Source organism: Stenella coeruleoalba (assembly GCF_951394435.1).
Source record: "Stenella coeruleoalba genome assembly, chromosome: 7".
Lineage (NCBI taxonomy): Eukaryota > Metazoa > Chordata > Mammalia > Artiodactyla > Delphinidae > Stenella > Stenella coeruleoalba.
Window position 1 is genome coordinate 35,625,427 of NC_137153.1, and position 19,074 is coordinate 35,644,500.

Consider the following 19,074-nt stretch of genomic DNA (forward strand, 5'->3'; position numbering starts at 1 on the left):
TTAGTGGAAATTACCTGATATGTGTTTGTCTGTCTGGTTAGACCATTAGCTCCAAGATCTGGAACCACCATGGGTTCATCTTCATAGGCTTTCAGCTTTCCTAGTTGAGATTGCTCATTAAACTCTGTTCCAAATAAAAGATCATCCCCTATGTATATGGAACTGGGCCACCAAGAGAATATGGATTTATATTCTTCTCAGACCACCACTTCATTTCTTACAAGATAGAGCCCATTCCGTTATTATCTTCTCTTTTACAAACCTGTGCACACTTGTTCCGCTTGTGACAAATAGGCCTGTTCTTCTGAATGAAAGGCTTTCCAAGAGGAAGTTTTTCTGACTTTCCCTCTATATTGTGCTTCCTCTAATATGTTGTCATTTAGCCTCTTAACCTTTAAGATCAGATCGCCTCTGGATTCTTTTCATGCTTATAAGAAGGACTAAACTTCTTGTGGACAAATACAGTCCCCTTGAAGGAGGTAATACACAGGAGATACTGGGAATAATGTGAAGATTTCTTCCTCATACATGGGAAACAAAGTCAGGATTAAAGGAATTAGTTGATTGATTGATCATTTGAATTCAGTGAGTATCAGGATTTGAAGTTTGTCAAAGAAAGGACAGACTGGTGGTATAGGCTCAGTTGATCAAAGGTGGAAGTTGAAAAGAATTGTGTCAGTCCTGAAGGATGGGTGGAATTTTGTTGCAGAGTATGGGCAGGTTACTGCATCTTGAAAGAATAACATCAAGTGGACTAAACAAGGGATACAAGGTCCAGTAAGAATCTTTGCCTATTACACTTTGGACTTCCTCTCAGGGAACACTAAGAGAGATGGAGAAATCTTGGGACCAGACTAGGTGTATTAGTTTGTTATGGCTGCCATGATAAAGTACCACAGACTGGATGGTTTAAACAACAGAAATTTATTTTCTCACGGTCTCGAGGCTGAAAGTCTGAGATCAGGGTAAAGACAGGCTTGGTTCCTTCTGAGAGCTGTGAGGGAAGAATCAGTTCCAGGCCTCTTTCCTTGGCTTATAGATAGCTGTCTTCACATAATCTTCCCTCTGTACATATCTGTGTCCAAATTTCCTCCTCTTATAAGGACAGTAATCGAATTGGATTAGGACCTACCCTAATGACCTCATTATATATAAAATAAAAGCCTATCTCCAAATACAGTTACATTGTGAGGTGCTGGGGGTTAGGACTTCAATGTATGAATTTTGAGTTGGACTAAAGCCCCTAACACTAGAAGTCCTTCGATGCCATCCTTAAGGGTTTGATGTTGTCATGAGTTCTAGCATATGATATGGGGAAGAAATTCATGTAATAAAAGCAATTTTGTTTTTAATGTGGAAGTACTAGCAGAATGGGAAAGACATGAAAGGGGTAAAGTAAGAGTCCAGGTGACTCCAGAGTTTTTCTGATAGGAGGGCAGAATGGTGATCCCTGTTGTAGAAGTGTATGAGAGCTGAGATTTTGCATAATTTCATATATTTTTAAAGTCATTTATATTTCTTTTTTGTGAATCAGTCTTCTTTTTTGCTAATTTTAAAGGCTTCTTAATTATTAAATAATTTTTTAATTATTAAAGATTTATCTTTTTATTCTGACATATGTGACAGATATTTTTCCCTATTTCACTATTTGTCTTTGGACACTTTTTGTCCAGAGTTGACCAAGTTCTTTCATTTTTACTAGTGGCATTTTGAGAAATTGTTAAAATATAGAAAGATACAAAGGGATAATGTAATAAACCTTCCCTAATTATCAACTATAAAATTTTTTACTTATTTAACTGAGGTACAGTTTTAATACTAGTAAAGTACACTCTAATTGTGAACTGAGTGGATTTTTACATATGTATATACATATAATTTACCACCCAGATTAAGATAGAAAACATTTCCATCATCCCTGAAGTTTCTTTCCTTCCTTCCAATTTTCAGTTAATAATAACTGCCCCCTTCTGCAGAGGTAACCAGTAATCTAACCTCACTTATCAGGAAAAAAAGTATAAATTCATTTTCAACACCATATAAATGGAACCATACCAATGCATGCACTTTTTCAGGGGAGGGGGTGGTCTGGCTTTTTTCTCTGTACATATTTTTAGATCATCAATGTTGCTGTGTATTTTAATACTTTTTATTGCTGCAGCATTCCATTATATGAATGTATGATGGTATGCTCATTCTCTTGTTGGTTTTTCATTTGTGTTTTTTCCAGTTTGGGACTATTATGAATAAAGCTGCTGTGAACATTCCTTTGTGTCTCTTGGCATATCTTCATTTCTCTTGGTTATACAAGTAGCTTTCTAAAGTGGTTGAACCAATTTATACTTCTATCTGTACCAAATTCTCACTATTGTTAGCCTTTTTGACTTTAGCCATGTGTAGTGGTCTCTCATTGAAATTTATAATTTGCTTTCTGTGATAAATACTAGCATTGAGCACCATTATTTGTGTTTTGGCCATGTAGATATCTTTTATGTAAAGTAACTGTTCAGTTCTCTATTTTAATTGAATTATTTGCTTTTATTGATTAGTAGGAGTTACGTCTATATTATCAATACAGGTCATTTGCCAGATGTACGTATTGCTAATGTTTTTGCATTCTGTGACTTGACTATTTCTAGTGTCTTTTGATGAACTAAGTTATGAAATTTAATAAAGCTCAGTATCAGTGTTTCTTTAATGGTAGTTCTTTGTGTGTCATGTTTGAAAAATCTTTCCCTACTCTGAGATCATGAAGATATTCTCCTGTGTTGTTAGTGGATGCTTGATTATTTGAGCTTGATTCACCTGGAATTACTTTTGTGTATGGCACAAGGTAAGTGTCAAGGTTCATATTTCCATATGGATATCCAGTTGCCCTAGCACCATTTGTTGAAAAGACCATCCTCTGTCCACTGAATTGCAGCAGGGCCTCTGTTGTTCAATCAAGTGAACCAGTCAAGTGGTCTATATCTAGACTGTGTTCTCTTCCTTTGATCCAGTTATTTCTCTTTTTACTAGTACTTCACTGTCATAATTACTGTTTTATTTCAGTAAGTCATGAAATCAGGTAGGCCTTAAAGTTTTACTTCTTAAAAAACTTATTGGCTAATTTTGATCCTATGCGTTTTCATAGAAATTTCGTTTCCACTGAAAATCCTGCTGTTTTTTTGTTTTGTTTTGCGGTACGCGGGCCTCTCACTGCTGTGGCCTCTCCCATTGCAGAGCACAGGCTCCGGACGCACAGGCTTAGCGGCCATGGCTCATGGGCCCAGCCACTCTGCGGCACATGGGATCTTCCTGGACCGGGGCACGAACCCGTGTCCCCTGCATCGGCAGGCGGACTCTCAACCACTGCACCACTAGGGAAGCCCCTGCTGGGGTTTTTTAAGAGTAGAGGTGAAGTCTGACATTTCATTAGATTTACTCCTATGTATTTAATCTATTTTGATATTGTAAATTTTTTTTTTTTTTTTTTTCGCGGTACACGGGCCTCTCACTGTTGTGGCCTCTCCTGTTGTGGAGCACAGGCTCGGTACGAGCAGGCTCAGCGGCCATGGCTCACGGGCCCAGCCGCTCCACAGCATGTGGGATCTTCTCGAACCAGGGCACAAATCCGTGTCCCCTGCATTGGCAGGCGGACTCTCAACCACTGTGCCACCAGGGAAGCCCTGTAAATACTTTTAAATTTCATTTTTAGTTGTTGGTTTATCAAAATACAATGGATTTTTAGATATTGATCTTATATCTAGCTATTTTGTTAAATTCGCTTATTCTAATAGCTTATTTTGATAGATTCTTTTGGATTTTAAATGCACATCATGTCTTTTGCAAATAAATAAAATTTTACTTCTTCCTTTTCAATCTTTATGTCTTTAATTTCTTTTTATTCGTCTAGTACCATGTTGAATACAAATGATAATAGAAATCTTTTTCTTCTACCTCACATGAGGGGGAAAATAATATTTCACCACTGAGTGTGGTTTTAACTTTAGAGTTTTTGTACATGCCCTTCATTAGAATGAGGAAGCTCTCTCTGTTTTTAGTTTGCTGAGAATTTTTATTACACAGAGGTATTAAATTCGGTCAAATGCTTTTTGTGCATCTGGTGAGATAACAGTATAATTTTATTTCTTTATTCTGTTAAAGGGGCGGATTATACTGATTGAATTATCAGTGTTTAACCAATCTTGCATTCCTGGGATGTCTCACACCTGGGTCTGAAGTACTATCCCTTTCATATATCATGCACCTTCTTGGTTAAATTTATGCTTAGTATTTACTTTTTATTCTATTCTAAATGGAATTGTTTTCTTAATTTTTTTATTGTTCATTGCTAGTGTTTAGAAGTACAAATGTTTGTGTGTTGATCTTGAATCCTGAAAATTTGCTGAGTTTATTAGCAATAACTTTTTGTAGATTTAGTGTTTATGTGTTATATATATTTATATATTAGATTATGTAGTCTGACTAGAGGTGATTTTACTTTTCTCCTTTCCACTTTTATCTTTTTTTCTTTTTCTTGCTCATTTGCTCTGGCTAGAACTTCCAGTACAATGATAGAATTGGTTACAGTGGACATCCTTGTCTTATTCCTGAACCTTGGAGGAAAACTTCCTGTCATTTATTTTAGCATTGTGTATGACGTTAGCTGGGATTTGTCAAAAGTGCTTTTTATTGTGTTGAGGAAGTTCTCTTTTATTCCTAGTTTGTTGAGTGTTTTTATCATTCGTGTTGGATTTTGTCAAATGCTTTCTCTGCATCAGTTGAGATGATCATGTGGTTTATTTCCTTCATTCTATTACTGTGCTGTTACATTGATTGATTTTCCTTTGGTGAGCCACTCTTACATTCCTGGGATAAATCCTACTTGGTCATGGTGTATAATCATTTTAATATACTGCTAGGTTTGGTTTGCTTGTATTTTGCTGAGGAGATTTGCATCTATATTTCTAAGGAATATTGATCTTTAGTCTTGTGATTTCTTTGTCTGACTTCGGTTAAAAGTAACTCATAGAATGAGTTAGGAAGTGTTCCCTCTTCTATTTTGGAGTGAGTTAGAGAAGGGTTTGTGATCATTCTTCTTAAATGTTTGGTAAAATTCACCAGTGAATCCAACTGGTCCTAAGCTTTTGTTTGTTGGGAGGTTTTTAACTACTAATTCAGTCTCCTTACATGGAACTCTTCAGATTTTCTATTTCTGTTTGACTCAGTTTTCATAGTTTGTATATTTCTAAGAATTTGTCCTTTTCATCTAGGTTATCTAGTTTGTTGGTGTACAGTTGTTTATAGTGCTCTCTTATAGTCATTTTTATTTCTGTAAAGTCGGTAATAATGGCCCCATTTTCATTACCAATTTTAGTAAATTAGAGTCTTCTTTTTTCTTAGTTAGTCTGCCTAAAGGTTCATCAATTCTGTTGATCTTTTCAATGAACCAACATTCAGTTGATTATATTTTTTATTCTTTATTTGGTTTTTCTCTGCTTTAATCTTCATTATTTCCATCCTTCTGCTAGTTTTGGGTTTAGTTCACATTTATTTTTCTAGTTCCTTAGGATATACAGTTAGGTCATTGATTTGAGATCTTTTTTTTAATGTAGGTGTTATAGCTGTAAATGTCCCTCTAAGCACTGTTTTAGTTGCATCTCATAAGTTTTGGTATGTTGTGTTTTTCTTTTGTTATCTCAAAATATTTTCTAACTTCCCTTCGATTCCCTTTGATTTATTCTTTGATCTTTTGGATTTTTTAAGAATGTGTAGTTTTATTTCCACATATTTTTGAATTTTCCAGTTTTCCTTTTCTTACTGATTTCTGGTTTCATTATATTTTGGTCATAGAAGGTACTTCGTATGATTTTAACCTTTAAGATATATTGAGACTTGTTTCATGCCTAACATATGATCTATACCAGAGAATGTTCCATGTTTACTGAAGAACATGTATGCTTCTGGTGTTGGCCTGAGTGTTTCTGTAGATATCTGTGATCTACAGTTCACAGCTTTGTTCAAGTGTGTTCTTCCAATATTGATCTTTTGTCTAGTAGTTCAATCCATTATGAAAGTGGGGCAATAAAATCTCCAACTATTATTGTTGAATAGTTTATCTTGTCAGTTCTGTCAGTTTTTGCCAACAGAAGTTCTGTTGTTAGGTACATGTATGTTTATAACTTTTGTTTTCTTGATTTATTGACCCTTTTACCATTGTAAAATGTCCTTTCTCTCCCTCTCTCTCTCTCTCTCTTTTTTTTTTTGTCTTAACACATTATTGACCAGAGATATATTAATACTTAGTCTTTTGTTACCCGAACGTTATTGACCGGAGATGTATCAATATGTTTGTAGAGAGTGATAAAATTAACATCACTGTGTGAAGTTGTTAGACCTTAAAATTGATCAAGGGTTCAGTATACAACTTATGATTGTCATTATCATTCACATTTTGCTCCGTTAGCTTTTCTGTTCCAAGCTTGTGTATATTATAAACGTAAAATTTTCAAAAATGACACATCATGAAATTTTGAGTGAAGAAGAATTTTTTGGTGAATTTTATGCAGATAACTTTCTCTGATTGTCCAAGCGACATATATACTAGTCTCTCAGAAGATGATAGTTCTTCAGAATATAGTTCTGATTCAGATGATTTGAATATTGGACCAACAGAATCATTGATTCTGATATGGAAAGTGAAAATGAAACTCAAGGTGCTGGAACTTGCTCCTTTGCTTCTACAGAAGAGTGGACTGAAGACAACATTTCACAAAAATTAGAAGACTTTACAGGTGTGTCAGGTGTAACTATTAAATGTAATAACCTGCAAAGTGTCAGTGAAATAACAGAATTAATTTTTGGCCAGGCGAAATAAAAATCACTGGCCACAGGCATTAGTTTTTGCAGAAATCTCCCAGTCAATAATGAGTTAAAGTCTGTTTTGTCTAATCCTAGTATAGGCAATCCAGGTCTATTTTGGTTACTGTTTACATGATATATCTTGTGTTAGTCTTTTACTTTCAAACTGTTGTGTCTTTGAATGTGAAGTGTTACTTGTAGACAGAATATAATTGGATCATATTTTTTCAATCGATTCTGCAAGTCTCTGCCTTTTAATTCAAATATTTAACCATTAACATTTAATGTAAGAAGCATTTGTCTTCTATTTAGACATTTGCTCTGAGTATGTGATATGTCCATTTTGTTTTTCTACTTCACAATTTTTGCTTTCTTTTGTGTTAAGTCAATATTTCCTAGTATACCATTTCAGTTACCTTGTTGTGCCTTTACTACATTTTTTCCCAGTTATTAGTGGTTACCTTGTTGATTACAATTAACAACTATAACAGTATTGTTCAGATGAATACAAACTTAATTTCAATAGTATACTAAAACTTTGCTCTTCTATAGCTTCACACCCTCCTCACTCCTTTATGCTGTTATTGTCATCTAAATTAACAACTTTATACATGTGTGTATACTAGTAGCAATTTCTAATTACTGCCTCATGTAGTGGTCTTGAAATCATACAGGAGAAAAATAAATACAAAAAAATACATTTATAGTGTCTTTTATATTTTTACCTTTGTAGTTACTTTTACCTACATAGTTTTCCTTATTTCTTCATATGGATTTTTGAGTTATTTTCCAGTGTACTCTCATTATAGCCTGAATGACTCCCTTATTAATATTTCTTATACAGCAGGTATACTAATGACATTTTCCCAATCCTTATTTACCTAGGAGTGTCATAATTTCTTCTTCATTTTTGAAGGATGGTTTTGCCGAATATTCAAGTCTTGGTTGACAGTCTTTCCCTTTGGTACTTTAAATATGTCATACAACTGCCTAATGGTTTCCCTGGTTTCTAATGAGAAATCAGCTATTAATCTTATTTGAGACCCTTTGGAGGCAATGAGTCACCTCTCTGTTGCTGCTTTCAAGTTTTATTCTTTGTCTTTAGGCCCTTTTTCCTCTCTTCTCTCCTACTTCTGGTATGTGAATGTTGCTATGTTTGATTGTGACCCACAAATCAATGAGACTTTTTGTTCATTTTCCTTCATTATTTTTACTGTATACTCTCAGGTTGGGTCATCTCAATAGATTTATATTCAGATTGGCTGATTTTTCTGCCTCTTCAGCTCTTGAGCCCTCTAGGGCTAATTATTCACTTCAATTATTGTACTTTCTACTCCAGAATTTGAGTTTGCTTTTTCAATATATGTATACTTTCTGTCTCTTTATTGATATTCTTTATTTGATGAGACATTGTTTTCATACTTTTCTTTTGTTCTTTTGATGTGGTTTCCTTTAGTACTTGGTACATATTTAAAACAGCTGATGAAAAGTCTTGGTCTAGTAAGTCCAATGTCTGAACTTACTCAGAGACAGATTTTACACTGTTTCATACATAGTCTGTTTTCCTATATATGAGTAATAGTTTCTCATCTGTTTACGTCTCAAATTTTTGTTGAAAACTGGACATTTAAAATATGTGTAATGTGTAATCAGAATTTCAACAACTGCAGCTGTTGTTATGTATTTGTCTAGTGACTCTTTTGAACTAATTCTGTAGAATCTGTATTCTTTGTCATGTGTAGCCAACTGAAGTCACTGCTCCATTAATTAAATAGCCAGCTAGTAATTGGACAATGATTTCCTTAAAGACTTGTAACCAATAAGGTTCCCAATATTTGCTAAGTTACTCTGTGTGTATGTTGGGGCATGCCTTCAGCAATTAGCCCAGCATTTTATTACTCCACATTAGCCTTCACTTTTTTTTCATAGAGCCTCAAGGTTAGTGAGAGGCAAGGGTTTAGCACCTTCTCGGGTCTTTCCTGAATGTGAACACAGCCCAGGGATTGTGTGTCACCTTTTAGATCATCAGGAATATACCTGAGCTTTTCAAAGCCCCTTCTGGATATCTCATTCTCCAGCTTTTCCCTTTAAGCTTTTTAGTAATACTGTTGTTTCCCTTAGCTGTTAAAAACTGTCTGTAGTAGTCAAGTAGCCATGATGGTAAACAATATCCCATGATTTTTTTTTAAAAAGTAATGTCTTGTCCCCAGGGAAAATGTTATTTACAGCTTTGAGTCATGTCAAATGAAGAGGGGTGGTCTAGGAAACCACCGGACAGGCCAAATAATGCCAGTTCTCTGGGAATGGGGTTTATCTTCTAATTGAACCTGTCTTAGGTACTGAGGACTTGGGTCTCAGCATTTTATTACTTAGAAGAGATAGGACAGATAGGTCTAGGCAGCATTTTTGGTAGTGTCTGCTACTGCTCTCTTCCTACTGCAGTGAGATCCCACCAATCACATTATGTGTTCTGATGACTTTCCCCTTACAGATTAAGTATTCTTTAGTGGAGATATGCATGAGTCTGAGTGGATTTAAGCACTGACTGTTCTTCCTCTACACTAGCTATCACCACATGGGACAGAAAGGGGCTTCTTCTGAATTCTCCCCCAATCCTCTCTATGACAGATTGGCTTCCTTGAGAAAATCTCACAAAGAAGGTAGAAATTACCCTGTGTCTGTGATACATACCATCTCCCTAGGGACTTCACACTCTTCACATTTGCATACATGTGGTTTTTATAGCTTAAGCTTCCTATCTTCTTATATGGAGTTTAGCATATGGTTCAGTAAGCAAATGAATGGGTCCTGATTCTCCCTATAGGTACCTATCTCTCTCCTGATTTCAGATTGTTTGCCATGCAATTTCATTTCTCTAATGAGTTCAAAAATACATTAATTTTCAGTTCACCAAGCTTTGTTCTTGTAAGATGTTAGTATTGCTCTTTTCAGCTTTCTACATCTTTGAGCTAAAATCTAAAGCCACACTGTATGATTGTAATTTTTTCTAATTTGGCGAGACTTACTGTTTTTGTTTTATCATATGCAAAGTGTAGCAGAAAATAATTTATGTTATGATCAGATTATCCTTTATATTTCAGTCAAGTTGGGTAATTACGTCATTTCAGTCTTCTGTATCAGTGGTCAGCAAACTTTTTTGGTAAATGTCAGATAGTAGGCTTTGTGGGAGATATGGTCTCTCTTTGAACTACTAAACTCTACAGTTTTAGTCTTATAGCAGCCATAGATAATACATAAACAAATGAACATGAGCTGTGTTCTAATAAAATTTTATTTTCAAAAAAACAGGTAGTGTGCCAGATTTGGTCTTTGGCCCATAATTTTCTGACCCCTGTTCTAAATCGCTATTGGTTTTTCAGTCTGCTTGTCATGTGAGTTACTGAGAGAGTTGTATTAAAAACACTAATTAAAATTGTGTGTCTGTATATCTAATTTCTCTCAACTATTGTTTATATATATACAATATACAGTAATACTCATTGTTCTCTGTAGTTATGTTCTGTAAAGTGGCCATGAACACTGAATTAGCAAATACTGAATCATTGCTCCCAGGGGAAATACAGGATTAGGTTCCTGCAAGCTCCTGGTCACAACGTTTTGGTTAGCCAGTCAATATGTAACCTGGTTATGTGTGTTTCTGTTTAAGAACATCTTATTTAGTAATATTGTTGATTCATGAACATGAAGTAACAGCCAACAGCACCGTAATTAATGCTTGAACACAGCCTATTAGACATGCTTGTTTTCTGCATAAGGCATATCACAACTTTTTTGCACTTAGGGACACTAGATAGCACTTCTTTTTCTTTTTTTTTTAAATATGGAATTTTATAAATTTATTTTTATTTATTTTTGGCTGCACTGGGTCTTTGTTGCTGTGAGCGGGCTTTCTCTAGTTGCAGCAAGCAGGGGCTGCTCTTCATTGCAGTGCACAGGCTTCTCATTGGGGTGGCTTCTCTTGTGCGGAGGATGAGCGCTAGGCACGTGGGCTTCATTAGTTGCAGCACGCGGGCTTAGTAGTTGTGGCTCATGGGCTCTAGAGCGCAGGCTCAGTAGTTGTGGCGCATGGGCTTAGTTGCTCCATGGCATGTGGGATCTTCCCAGACCAGGGCTTGAACCTGTGTCCCCTGCATTGGCAGGCAGATTCTTAACCACTGTGCCACCAGGGAAGTCCCTAGATAGCACTTCTGTAATACACAATGGGGCCATTCTAAAATGTGAAACCACCAAGAAATAGCACAAAAATGAAAAAAAGTGCTAAATAGACTACAAAAAGGATATGATTACTGTACAACAGCTGAAACAAGAAGGCAAGGCATTATCTTGTTCAGATTCAGCTGGGAAAACGTGTATTGGGCAAATTTTTTATCATTCTGTGAATGTCTGCAAATGAATGCAAAATCACAAGTACTAATTTGGAAGTTAAAAGTAAATTTTAGTGAGTAGGTGAATTTGCAAATACAGAATCTGAATAATGAGAATTGACTGTATTTGGAAGCTGTGTTGATATGCTGTATTTGGAAGCATATCAATTTATGTTATACCTTCTGTTAAAAGAATCATTTTATCATTTATATGTGTATGTATATATATATATATATATATATATTTCATACTTTCTTACATTCAAGTCTACTGCTTTTCATGTTAATATAACCACATCAATTTTCTTTTGGTTAGTGATTATGTATATATCTTTTTGCATCCTTTTCCTTTCAATCTTCATACATCTGCCTCTATAAATTGTGTTTTCTTTGTTATTTTTATGCTGTCAGTCTTCCCTTTAATTGTATTTGTTAGTCCAGAGGTTGGCAAATTTTTTCTGTAATGTGTCAGGTAGTAAATATTTTCAGTTTTGGTAGTCATAAAGTCTCTGATAAAACTGCTAGGCTCTGCTTGTTTTTGCATAAAAGCAACCATAGACAATACAAAATTATTGGGGGTAAGGTGGTTGCTGTGTCCCAATAAAACTTTTATTTTAAAAAGTGGCAAGCTGGATTTGGCCACAGGTCATAGCTGACCGCTTCACTGGAGCATGCCCAGGGTAGTAGAGTGGGATGAAGATTGTAGGAAGTGTATTTATATTTTTCTGCTAAAAAATAAATTAAAAAGACAGAAGTTTTACTAATATACATATTGAGAGTACAAGTATATAAGTCATAAGTACATACAAATTAAGTTATTAATATTTTTACTAATTGAGCACCTCCAAAGTATAAGCTAAAATTAGATCCAAAATAGGCATCATTTATATTTGTTTCAGCTCTTTACGGTAAACATAAGAACTGTTTTCATGCGTATTTCCTATGTCATCTAATTCTAAACCCAGATTAAACAGAAATGTACTCTTGCAGGCATCAGTGTCATTCAAGGACATAACTGTTGAACTCACCCAGGAGGAGTGGCAGCAAATGGGTCCTATTCAGAAAACCCTCTACAGAGATGTGATGCTAGAGAACTACAACAACCTAGTCTCAGTGGGTGAGCATATAAGCATAACTTACCCTCATAACTCCATACAGAAGGCATTTCCTTTTTATGCATCAGTACACATGAATACTTTAGATTTTAATGTCATTTAGGCTTGTTATTAAGGAATATAATATAACCAAGCCCTACTGAGGGATAGAAAGAGTTTGACTGCCGTTACCAACTGCCAATGATAAATTCAGCTGAGGGCCTTCAGGATGCTGTTCCTGAAGCTTTTTCCACTTCTGGAGACTAAAAAGCTCGTCATCTGGCCTAAGTACTCAGTTGTTGCCTGTTTACAGGGAACTGCATTTTCAAACCAGAGGTGATCTTCAAATTGGAGCAAGGAGAAGAGCCTTGGTTCTTAGAGGAAGAATTCTCAAACCAGAGCCATAAAGGTGAGTTACTGAGCACTAATAGAATTCTGTGGGGTAGTTAGACTCCAGAAGGTCAGTTTTGCAGTGAACACCTTCATATTTCAAGACTTTTCTTATAAGTCCCAAAGGCACAAAAAACACCAGTCAAAAGAGAATGATTAATAAACTTGACTACATTAAAATTGAGAATTTTGTTCATAAATGATACCATTAAAAGGATGAAGAGACAGGCCACAGAGTAGCAGAATAGATATACAATACAAGTAACCTAGAAAGGATAAGCATCCTGAAAATGTAAAAACTTCTGCAAGTCTAAATAGGAAAGCATAGCAACTCAGTTTAGGTGAAAGACTTTATATATAGGAGCTTTCAAACAGCTGTTAAATCTTTGAAAATGTGTTCAATCTCATTACTTTTCACAGAATGCAAAATAGAGTATAAGGTGAGGTGAGTAATATGTATAGCATGAAATGAGATTAACAAATCTGGCAATGGCAAGTCATGGGGAAGATGTAAAATATTAAAGACTCTTATTTATTGACTGAAAATGTAAACTGATAAAACCACTATGAAATCAGGAAGATGTTATCAAATAGTTAACGTTTTACACACCTGTAACCAAGTAATCATTTTCCCAACTGTATACCCTACAAAAAGGCATGATTGTATTCTCTAGAATGAATAAAACAATATTTACAGCAATATTGGTTATTTTTGCCAAAATTGGGCTCATCAGCAATAGAATAAAGGAATAGTATTTCTTAAGGGAGAATTATACAGCTATATGAAATCTTATACAATGATTGCAAACATAATATTAAACAAAAAATATAAATATGCATGTATGGTTACATTTATGTAAATGTCAGAAACAAGCAAAACTCAATTACATTTTTAGGAATTAATATATAGGTGGTAAAACTACAAAGAAAATCAAGGAGGTAAATATCAGGAGAGTGATGAACTCTTAAGCATGAGGAAGTTGTTACCAGGCAGGGATTTTTGCAGAGCCATTTATGTTCTGTTTCTTGACATGGTTTCTAATTCGATGAGTGTTCACTCTATACTGTTAAATTGCACATACAAGTTTTATGCAAATATAAATTATGTTTCATGCTTAACAGAAAGTTACAAGATGAACCAAAAGTAAAATAGTATTCACAGTTCATATAAGCCAGAAAGGATGGGCATCTAGAATGCATAAGGAATTTGGATCTTTGCAGTAAGGTCTTCCATGATACCTCATTTAAAATTGCGCCCCTCATATCAAACTGAAATGTGGAAATTTAGAATGAAGTGATCAGGTTCACTTATCTGCACTTTTGTTAGATGATATAAGTCAAAGGTATCACAGCCAGAATTGAGCAGTGAATCTAATTTAATTACAAGAATTGATTTTCCTTTTATCAGTGTCATACTTGTTTGTATTTCTATGACTCACAGCTGCAAGATGGGTTTTATCCTGAGCTATAAACCTCTTCATTTAATCATGAGGAGGTTGGTGCTATCAATTTAATTTGATTTTGAAAGACTGAATGGAAATAAGGAATGATATCAAATTGAAGTATGAAGACTCTTGAGGATTCTACCAGTAGAGCCTAGATAATGTTGGACCTCTACTGTAATTTACTTCCTCAAACCAAACCATTCTCCTGTTGGGCCTAGCCTATCAATGCTTATTATCTCCTAATTTTCTTGTTATTCTACTTAAGTTTATAACCCCCCATGTTGTATTAATTATCTGGTTTTCCTGCTCCCTAAAATCATTCCCATAAAAGTCTAATTTCTCTCCCTTCTCCACCCAGGTAGGAAAATCCAGTTTATCACAATCCAACTACAGATAATGTATTTATAACCAGTTTCCTCTCTAATTTTCACTGTGTCAATATTATTTTTTAAAGGAGGGTGTCTCTCTCTCATACACACAAAACCACAAATTAATCTTGAGAAACCAAAAAATGAAATGCAACAAAGGCTATATGTTTATAAGCCTCATCCATAAGAATAGTAAGATTCAAAGTGTTTTCAATTTTTCTGTTTTAGAAGACTACAGAGATGAAAATCTAATCAAGAGGAACAAAAAAATCAAAGACAAACACCTGCAGCAAGTAACATTTATAAATAATAAACAGTTGCCTAGAGAGGAAGAAGAAGTTTTGAGAAAACCATTTAATCTGCACATAGTTCCTGTTTCTTCATCAAAAATGTCCTGTAAATGTGACTCATGTGGAGTGAATTCACAAAGTATTTCTCAATTTATCATTAATAGTAGAACCTACTCAACAAAAGATACAGATTGTTATAATGTATGTGAAAATTTGCCTTTCAAAATTAAACTTGAAAGAACTCATACTGGAGAGAAATTTTATGAATATAATAAAAATCAGGAAGCCCTCAGTTATAAGGAAAATCTTCCTGAACATCAGAAGTGTCAAACATTAAAGCAAGCTTTTGAATTTAATGGGATTGGAAAAGCCTTCTATGTTGAGGCTGCCTGTGTTAAACATAAGAGTACTCATACAGGACAACAATCCTGTAAAGATGAAGAGTTTAGGAAAAACTATGACAAGACAACTCTCTTTGACCACGAAAGAACTGGGACAGGAGAGAAACACTCTCATCTTAACCAGTGTGGGAAATCCTTCTGTGAGAAGTCAGCTATCAAGGAATACAATAAATTTAACATGACTGTGAAACATTGTGAATGTATTACAAGTGGGAATAATTTCAGCAGGAAGTCATACCTTACTCAACCTCAGAGAACTCTCACAGAAGAGAATCCATTGGTATGTAATGACAGAACACAAACTGGAGATAAACACTTTGAATGTCATGAAAATAGGAAGTTTTACCAGAAAGCCCATAAAGTATGCCAGAGAACTCACTATGAAGTAAAACCCTATAAATGTAATGAATGTGGGAAATCCTTCTGTCAAAAAGGACACCTCATTCAACATCAGAGAACTCACACAGGAGAGAAACCATTTGAATGTAATGAATGTGGAAAAACTTTCTCCCAAAAGTCACACCTCAGTACACATCAGAGAATTCACACAGCAGAGAAACCCTATAAATGTAATGACTGTGGGAAAACATTTGTCCAGAAGTCAACCCTCAGGGGACATCAGAGAATTCACACAGGAGAGAAACCATATGAATGTTGTGATTGTGGGAAAACTTTTGTTCAAAAGTCAACCCTCAAAGATCATCACAGAATTCACACGGGGGAGAAATCCTTTCAATGTAACGAATGTGGGAAAACTTTTGGCCAGAAGTCAAACCTCAGAATACATCAGAGAATTCACAGTGGTGAGAAAACTTATCACTGTAAAGAATGTGAAAAATCCTTCTGGCGAAAAGACCATCTCATTCAGCATCAGAAAACACACACAGGAGAGAAACCATTTAAATGTAATGAGTGTGGGAAAACTTTTGCCCGGACATCAACCCTCAGAGTTCATCAGAGAATTCACACTGGGGAGAAACCATTTAAATGTAATGAATGTGGGAAAAAATTTGTCCGGAAGGCAATCCTTAGTGATCATCAGAGAATTCATACAGGGGAGAAACCCTTTCAGTGTAATAAATGTGGGAAAACTTTTGGTCAGAAATCAAACCTTAGAATACATCAGAGAGCTCACAGTGGGGAGAAATCTTATGAATGTAATGAATATGGAATATTGCCTAAGAAGTCAACCCTAAGTGTATACCAGAGAATTCAGGGAGGGGGAAAACCAAATTGATATAATAACTGTGGAAAATTCTTCTGACTAAGAGACCAACCTATTTGACATCAGAAAATTCACAAAGGAGAAAAACCATATAAGTCTGAATATAGGAAGAATTTTGCCCAAAAGGCAACTCTGAGAGTGTATCAGAGAATTCACACAGGATTTCTTTCAAGGTTCTCTGGAAACCCTGTTGGATGGAGTCATGCCTTGTTAGATAACTCATATCACATGCGCTGGTAATCTCATTAGTAAGAATTTCATAGCTAAACTAAATTTCCCTATCTCCCTTTCATCTAACTGGGGCTTTGTGACTGTGTAGTAGACTGAGAATGCTCATGTTGTATGCCACACCTAGTTCTGACTTCCTTGGTCCCAGCAGTATCTCAGTCATACATGGAATAGTAGCAGCTATCCCTTAGAGAGGAAATGTATCCCCCACTTTGCTGCCTTAAGCAAAGCTGCTGGCTCAGTTTGACCCTCAACTCATAAGTACTCTAATTGGGCCTGTTTCACTGATGGTTTTGCTAGTTGAAACCACTTGGACACTGAATGTTCAACCTCAGTGCCATTATGCAGACCACAAAACTAATGTGGCTGCTCCTGTCACTGGGCAGAACACAAAGATGTTCTCAACTCTAGCCAGTATTCCCTCTGATGAAACTTGGTGCGTTTTCATTGACTCTTGGGTTCTTACTGTACCTAGCTATCTGACATGCCTGTTGTAAAACTATAGGCTTATAAAAGGACCCCTGTTTGGCACTGTGAACTGTGGGGGGAAAATCACAGCTGCTGAGCACAACGTCTGGGTTGTTCAACTAGATTCACATGGTAAGAGACTATTCTCTGATAAGACTAACTGGAATCAAGTTGCTGATCAAGCCCCCACTACCCTGATTCAGGATTGCTACCTGAATCCATATCATACTGATGGCAAAACATTTACCATCTTACCCTGGATAGACAGTAAAGGTGTGTGTATATATCCAGTGTTTCCTTTGATGTCATTTGATACAAGAATGTAGTTATTTTCTTCTGGATTAGTAGCCAGTGCTCCATATGCCATTTGATTAATTCATCCCTTTCCTACTGATTTTAAATATCTTCATATACTAACTTGTCATTTGTAAACATATTGCATATAACTGACTAATGACCATATTAGTAACAAATTCTCCTTTTATGAACAGGGATGGCACATACCTCATATGAGCCAAAATACCCTGTCTTTCTGGCCTGATAATGTTTCACTGAAGGGTATTTGAATCAAGTTTAGAAAAGGAGAATACCTCCTAGGACTTTGGAAATGAAACATCACAGACCAGTTACATTGTTACTCCAGAGCTGCCAGCAGCATTGTGAAGAAGATTCAACTGCGATAAGAGAAAATAATGTCCAGTTAGTACTATATTCCCTGAAAATCAAGAGATTACTGTTTACTCCATCTTTATAATTGTTGGTAATATAAAGTCATTCTTTCATAAAATTTCTCTGTTTTCTTAAGATATATAGAATCATCTCCTTTACACCCCCTTTCATATATCATCTTTTAGGATTATGATTGGATTTGCTATTAAGTTCAGGACCATCTACCCTCCAAGATGGAACCAGTTCACCCAAGTGGCCTGAATGGGAGGCCAGGTGACAAAGTCCCCTGATGGCACTCATGCTGTATCTGCTGTCTCCTTGGTGGGGAAGCCTCTCCAGATAATACATTATCAACTGGAGACCATGGTCTATGCTGTAGTCATGAATGCTCCATTCTCCCTGCCTGGTTCATCTCCTTTCCAAGTATTAACTTTTATTCCAACAGATGGGTTCCTTATCTAGAGACACTGGCAGAGTCAATTTTCTGTCTGCCTGCCTACTAAGGGTCTTCGAGCTAATAAAAGAAGCCTCCATGAAGGCAGGAAATTTTATCTGTTTTGTTCATAACATGTCCCTCTATGTATTGGGCATTAAAAAATTATGAAGAGTCCCTCTACATATTGGGCACTGAAAAATACGTGTTGAACATAGAATTATAAAAGTGATATCTGAAAATTTTTCCTTTTGATTCTTCAAATTATATTTTGAGATCATTCATTATTATTATAAATAGTTAAGGAAATTATTGCTCTAAGCTCCCACTCAGTCTCGTCTTTTGGATATTTTCTAAAATTGCTAAGAGAAAACTCAATATTCAGAAGTGTTCTTCAGATCTCTTTCAGCCAAAACAAAATTTATTTTCAATAAACTAGTATTCCCAGTTCAAAATTATGTCTGCATAGCTATGTATGGGTACATAGCTATAGCTAAGTACCAATCAAAAAAATTGTGCATAACAATAACAATGATAAATTAGATTTTCAGGATCAACCAAATGGGAGGGCAAAATAATTAGTTCTTGGGGTCATGTATTTAATTCATCATATCATTAATTCTCATTTTTACTTCCCAATCAACTTCCTGACAGTTACAAGGAAAAGTTTTTTATTTTCTCAGGTCCAAGAATCTATCTCCTAGGAGACATGTCTGACCCCAAAAGAACAGGTATAACATCTGCTCTGACCTACCTCCATGTTTTGTTTTTCCTTGCCAGGTATATACTACCTCTTCTGTCACATTAAAGGTCTCTCTAGAAGCCTAGCAGAAAT

General features: G+C 35.5%; 1 protein-coding gene across 1 annotated transcript in view; it reads left to right on the top strand.

The window, feature by feature from the left end:
- Positions 1 to 18,569, top strand: part of ZNF510 (zinc finger protein 510) — a 22,405-nt gene extending 3,836 nt beyond the window's left edge. Inside the window, exons 4-6 of the mRNA XM_079925791.1 lie at positions 12,219 to 12,345; positions 12,636 to 12,731; positions 14,754 to 18,569. Of these exons, the coding sequence (XP_079781917.1) occupies positions 12,219 to 12,345; positions 12,636 to 12,731; positions 14,754 to 16,453 (1,923 nt within the window). The 3' untranslated portion in view covers positions 16,454 to 18,569. The remainder of the gene's footprint in view (positions 1 to 12,218; positions 12,346 to 12,635; positions 12,732 to 14,753) is intronic.
- The last annotated feature ends 505 nt before the right edge of the window (positions 18,570 to 19,074 follow it).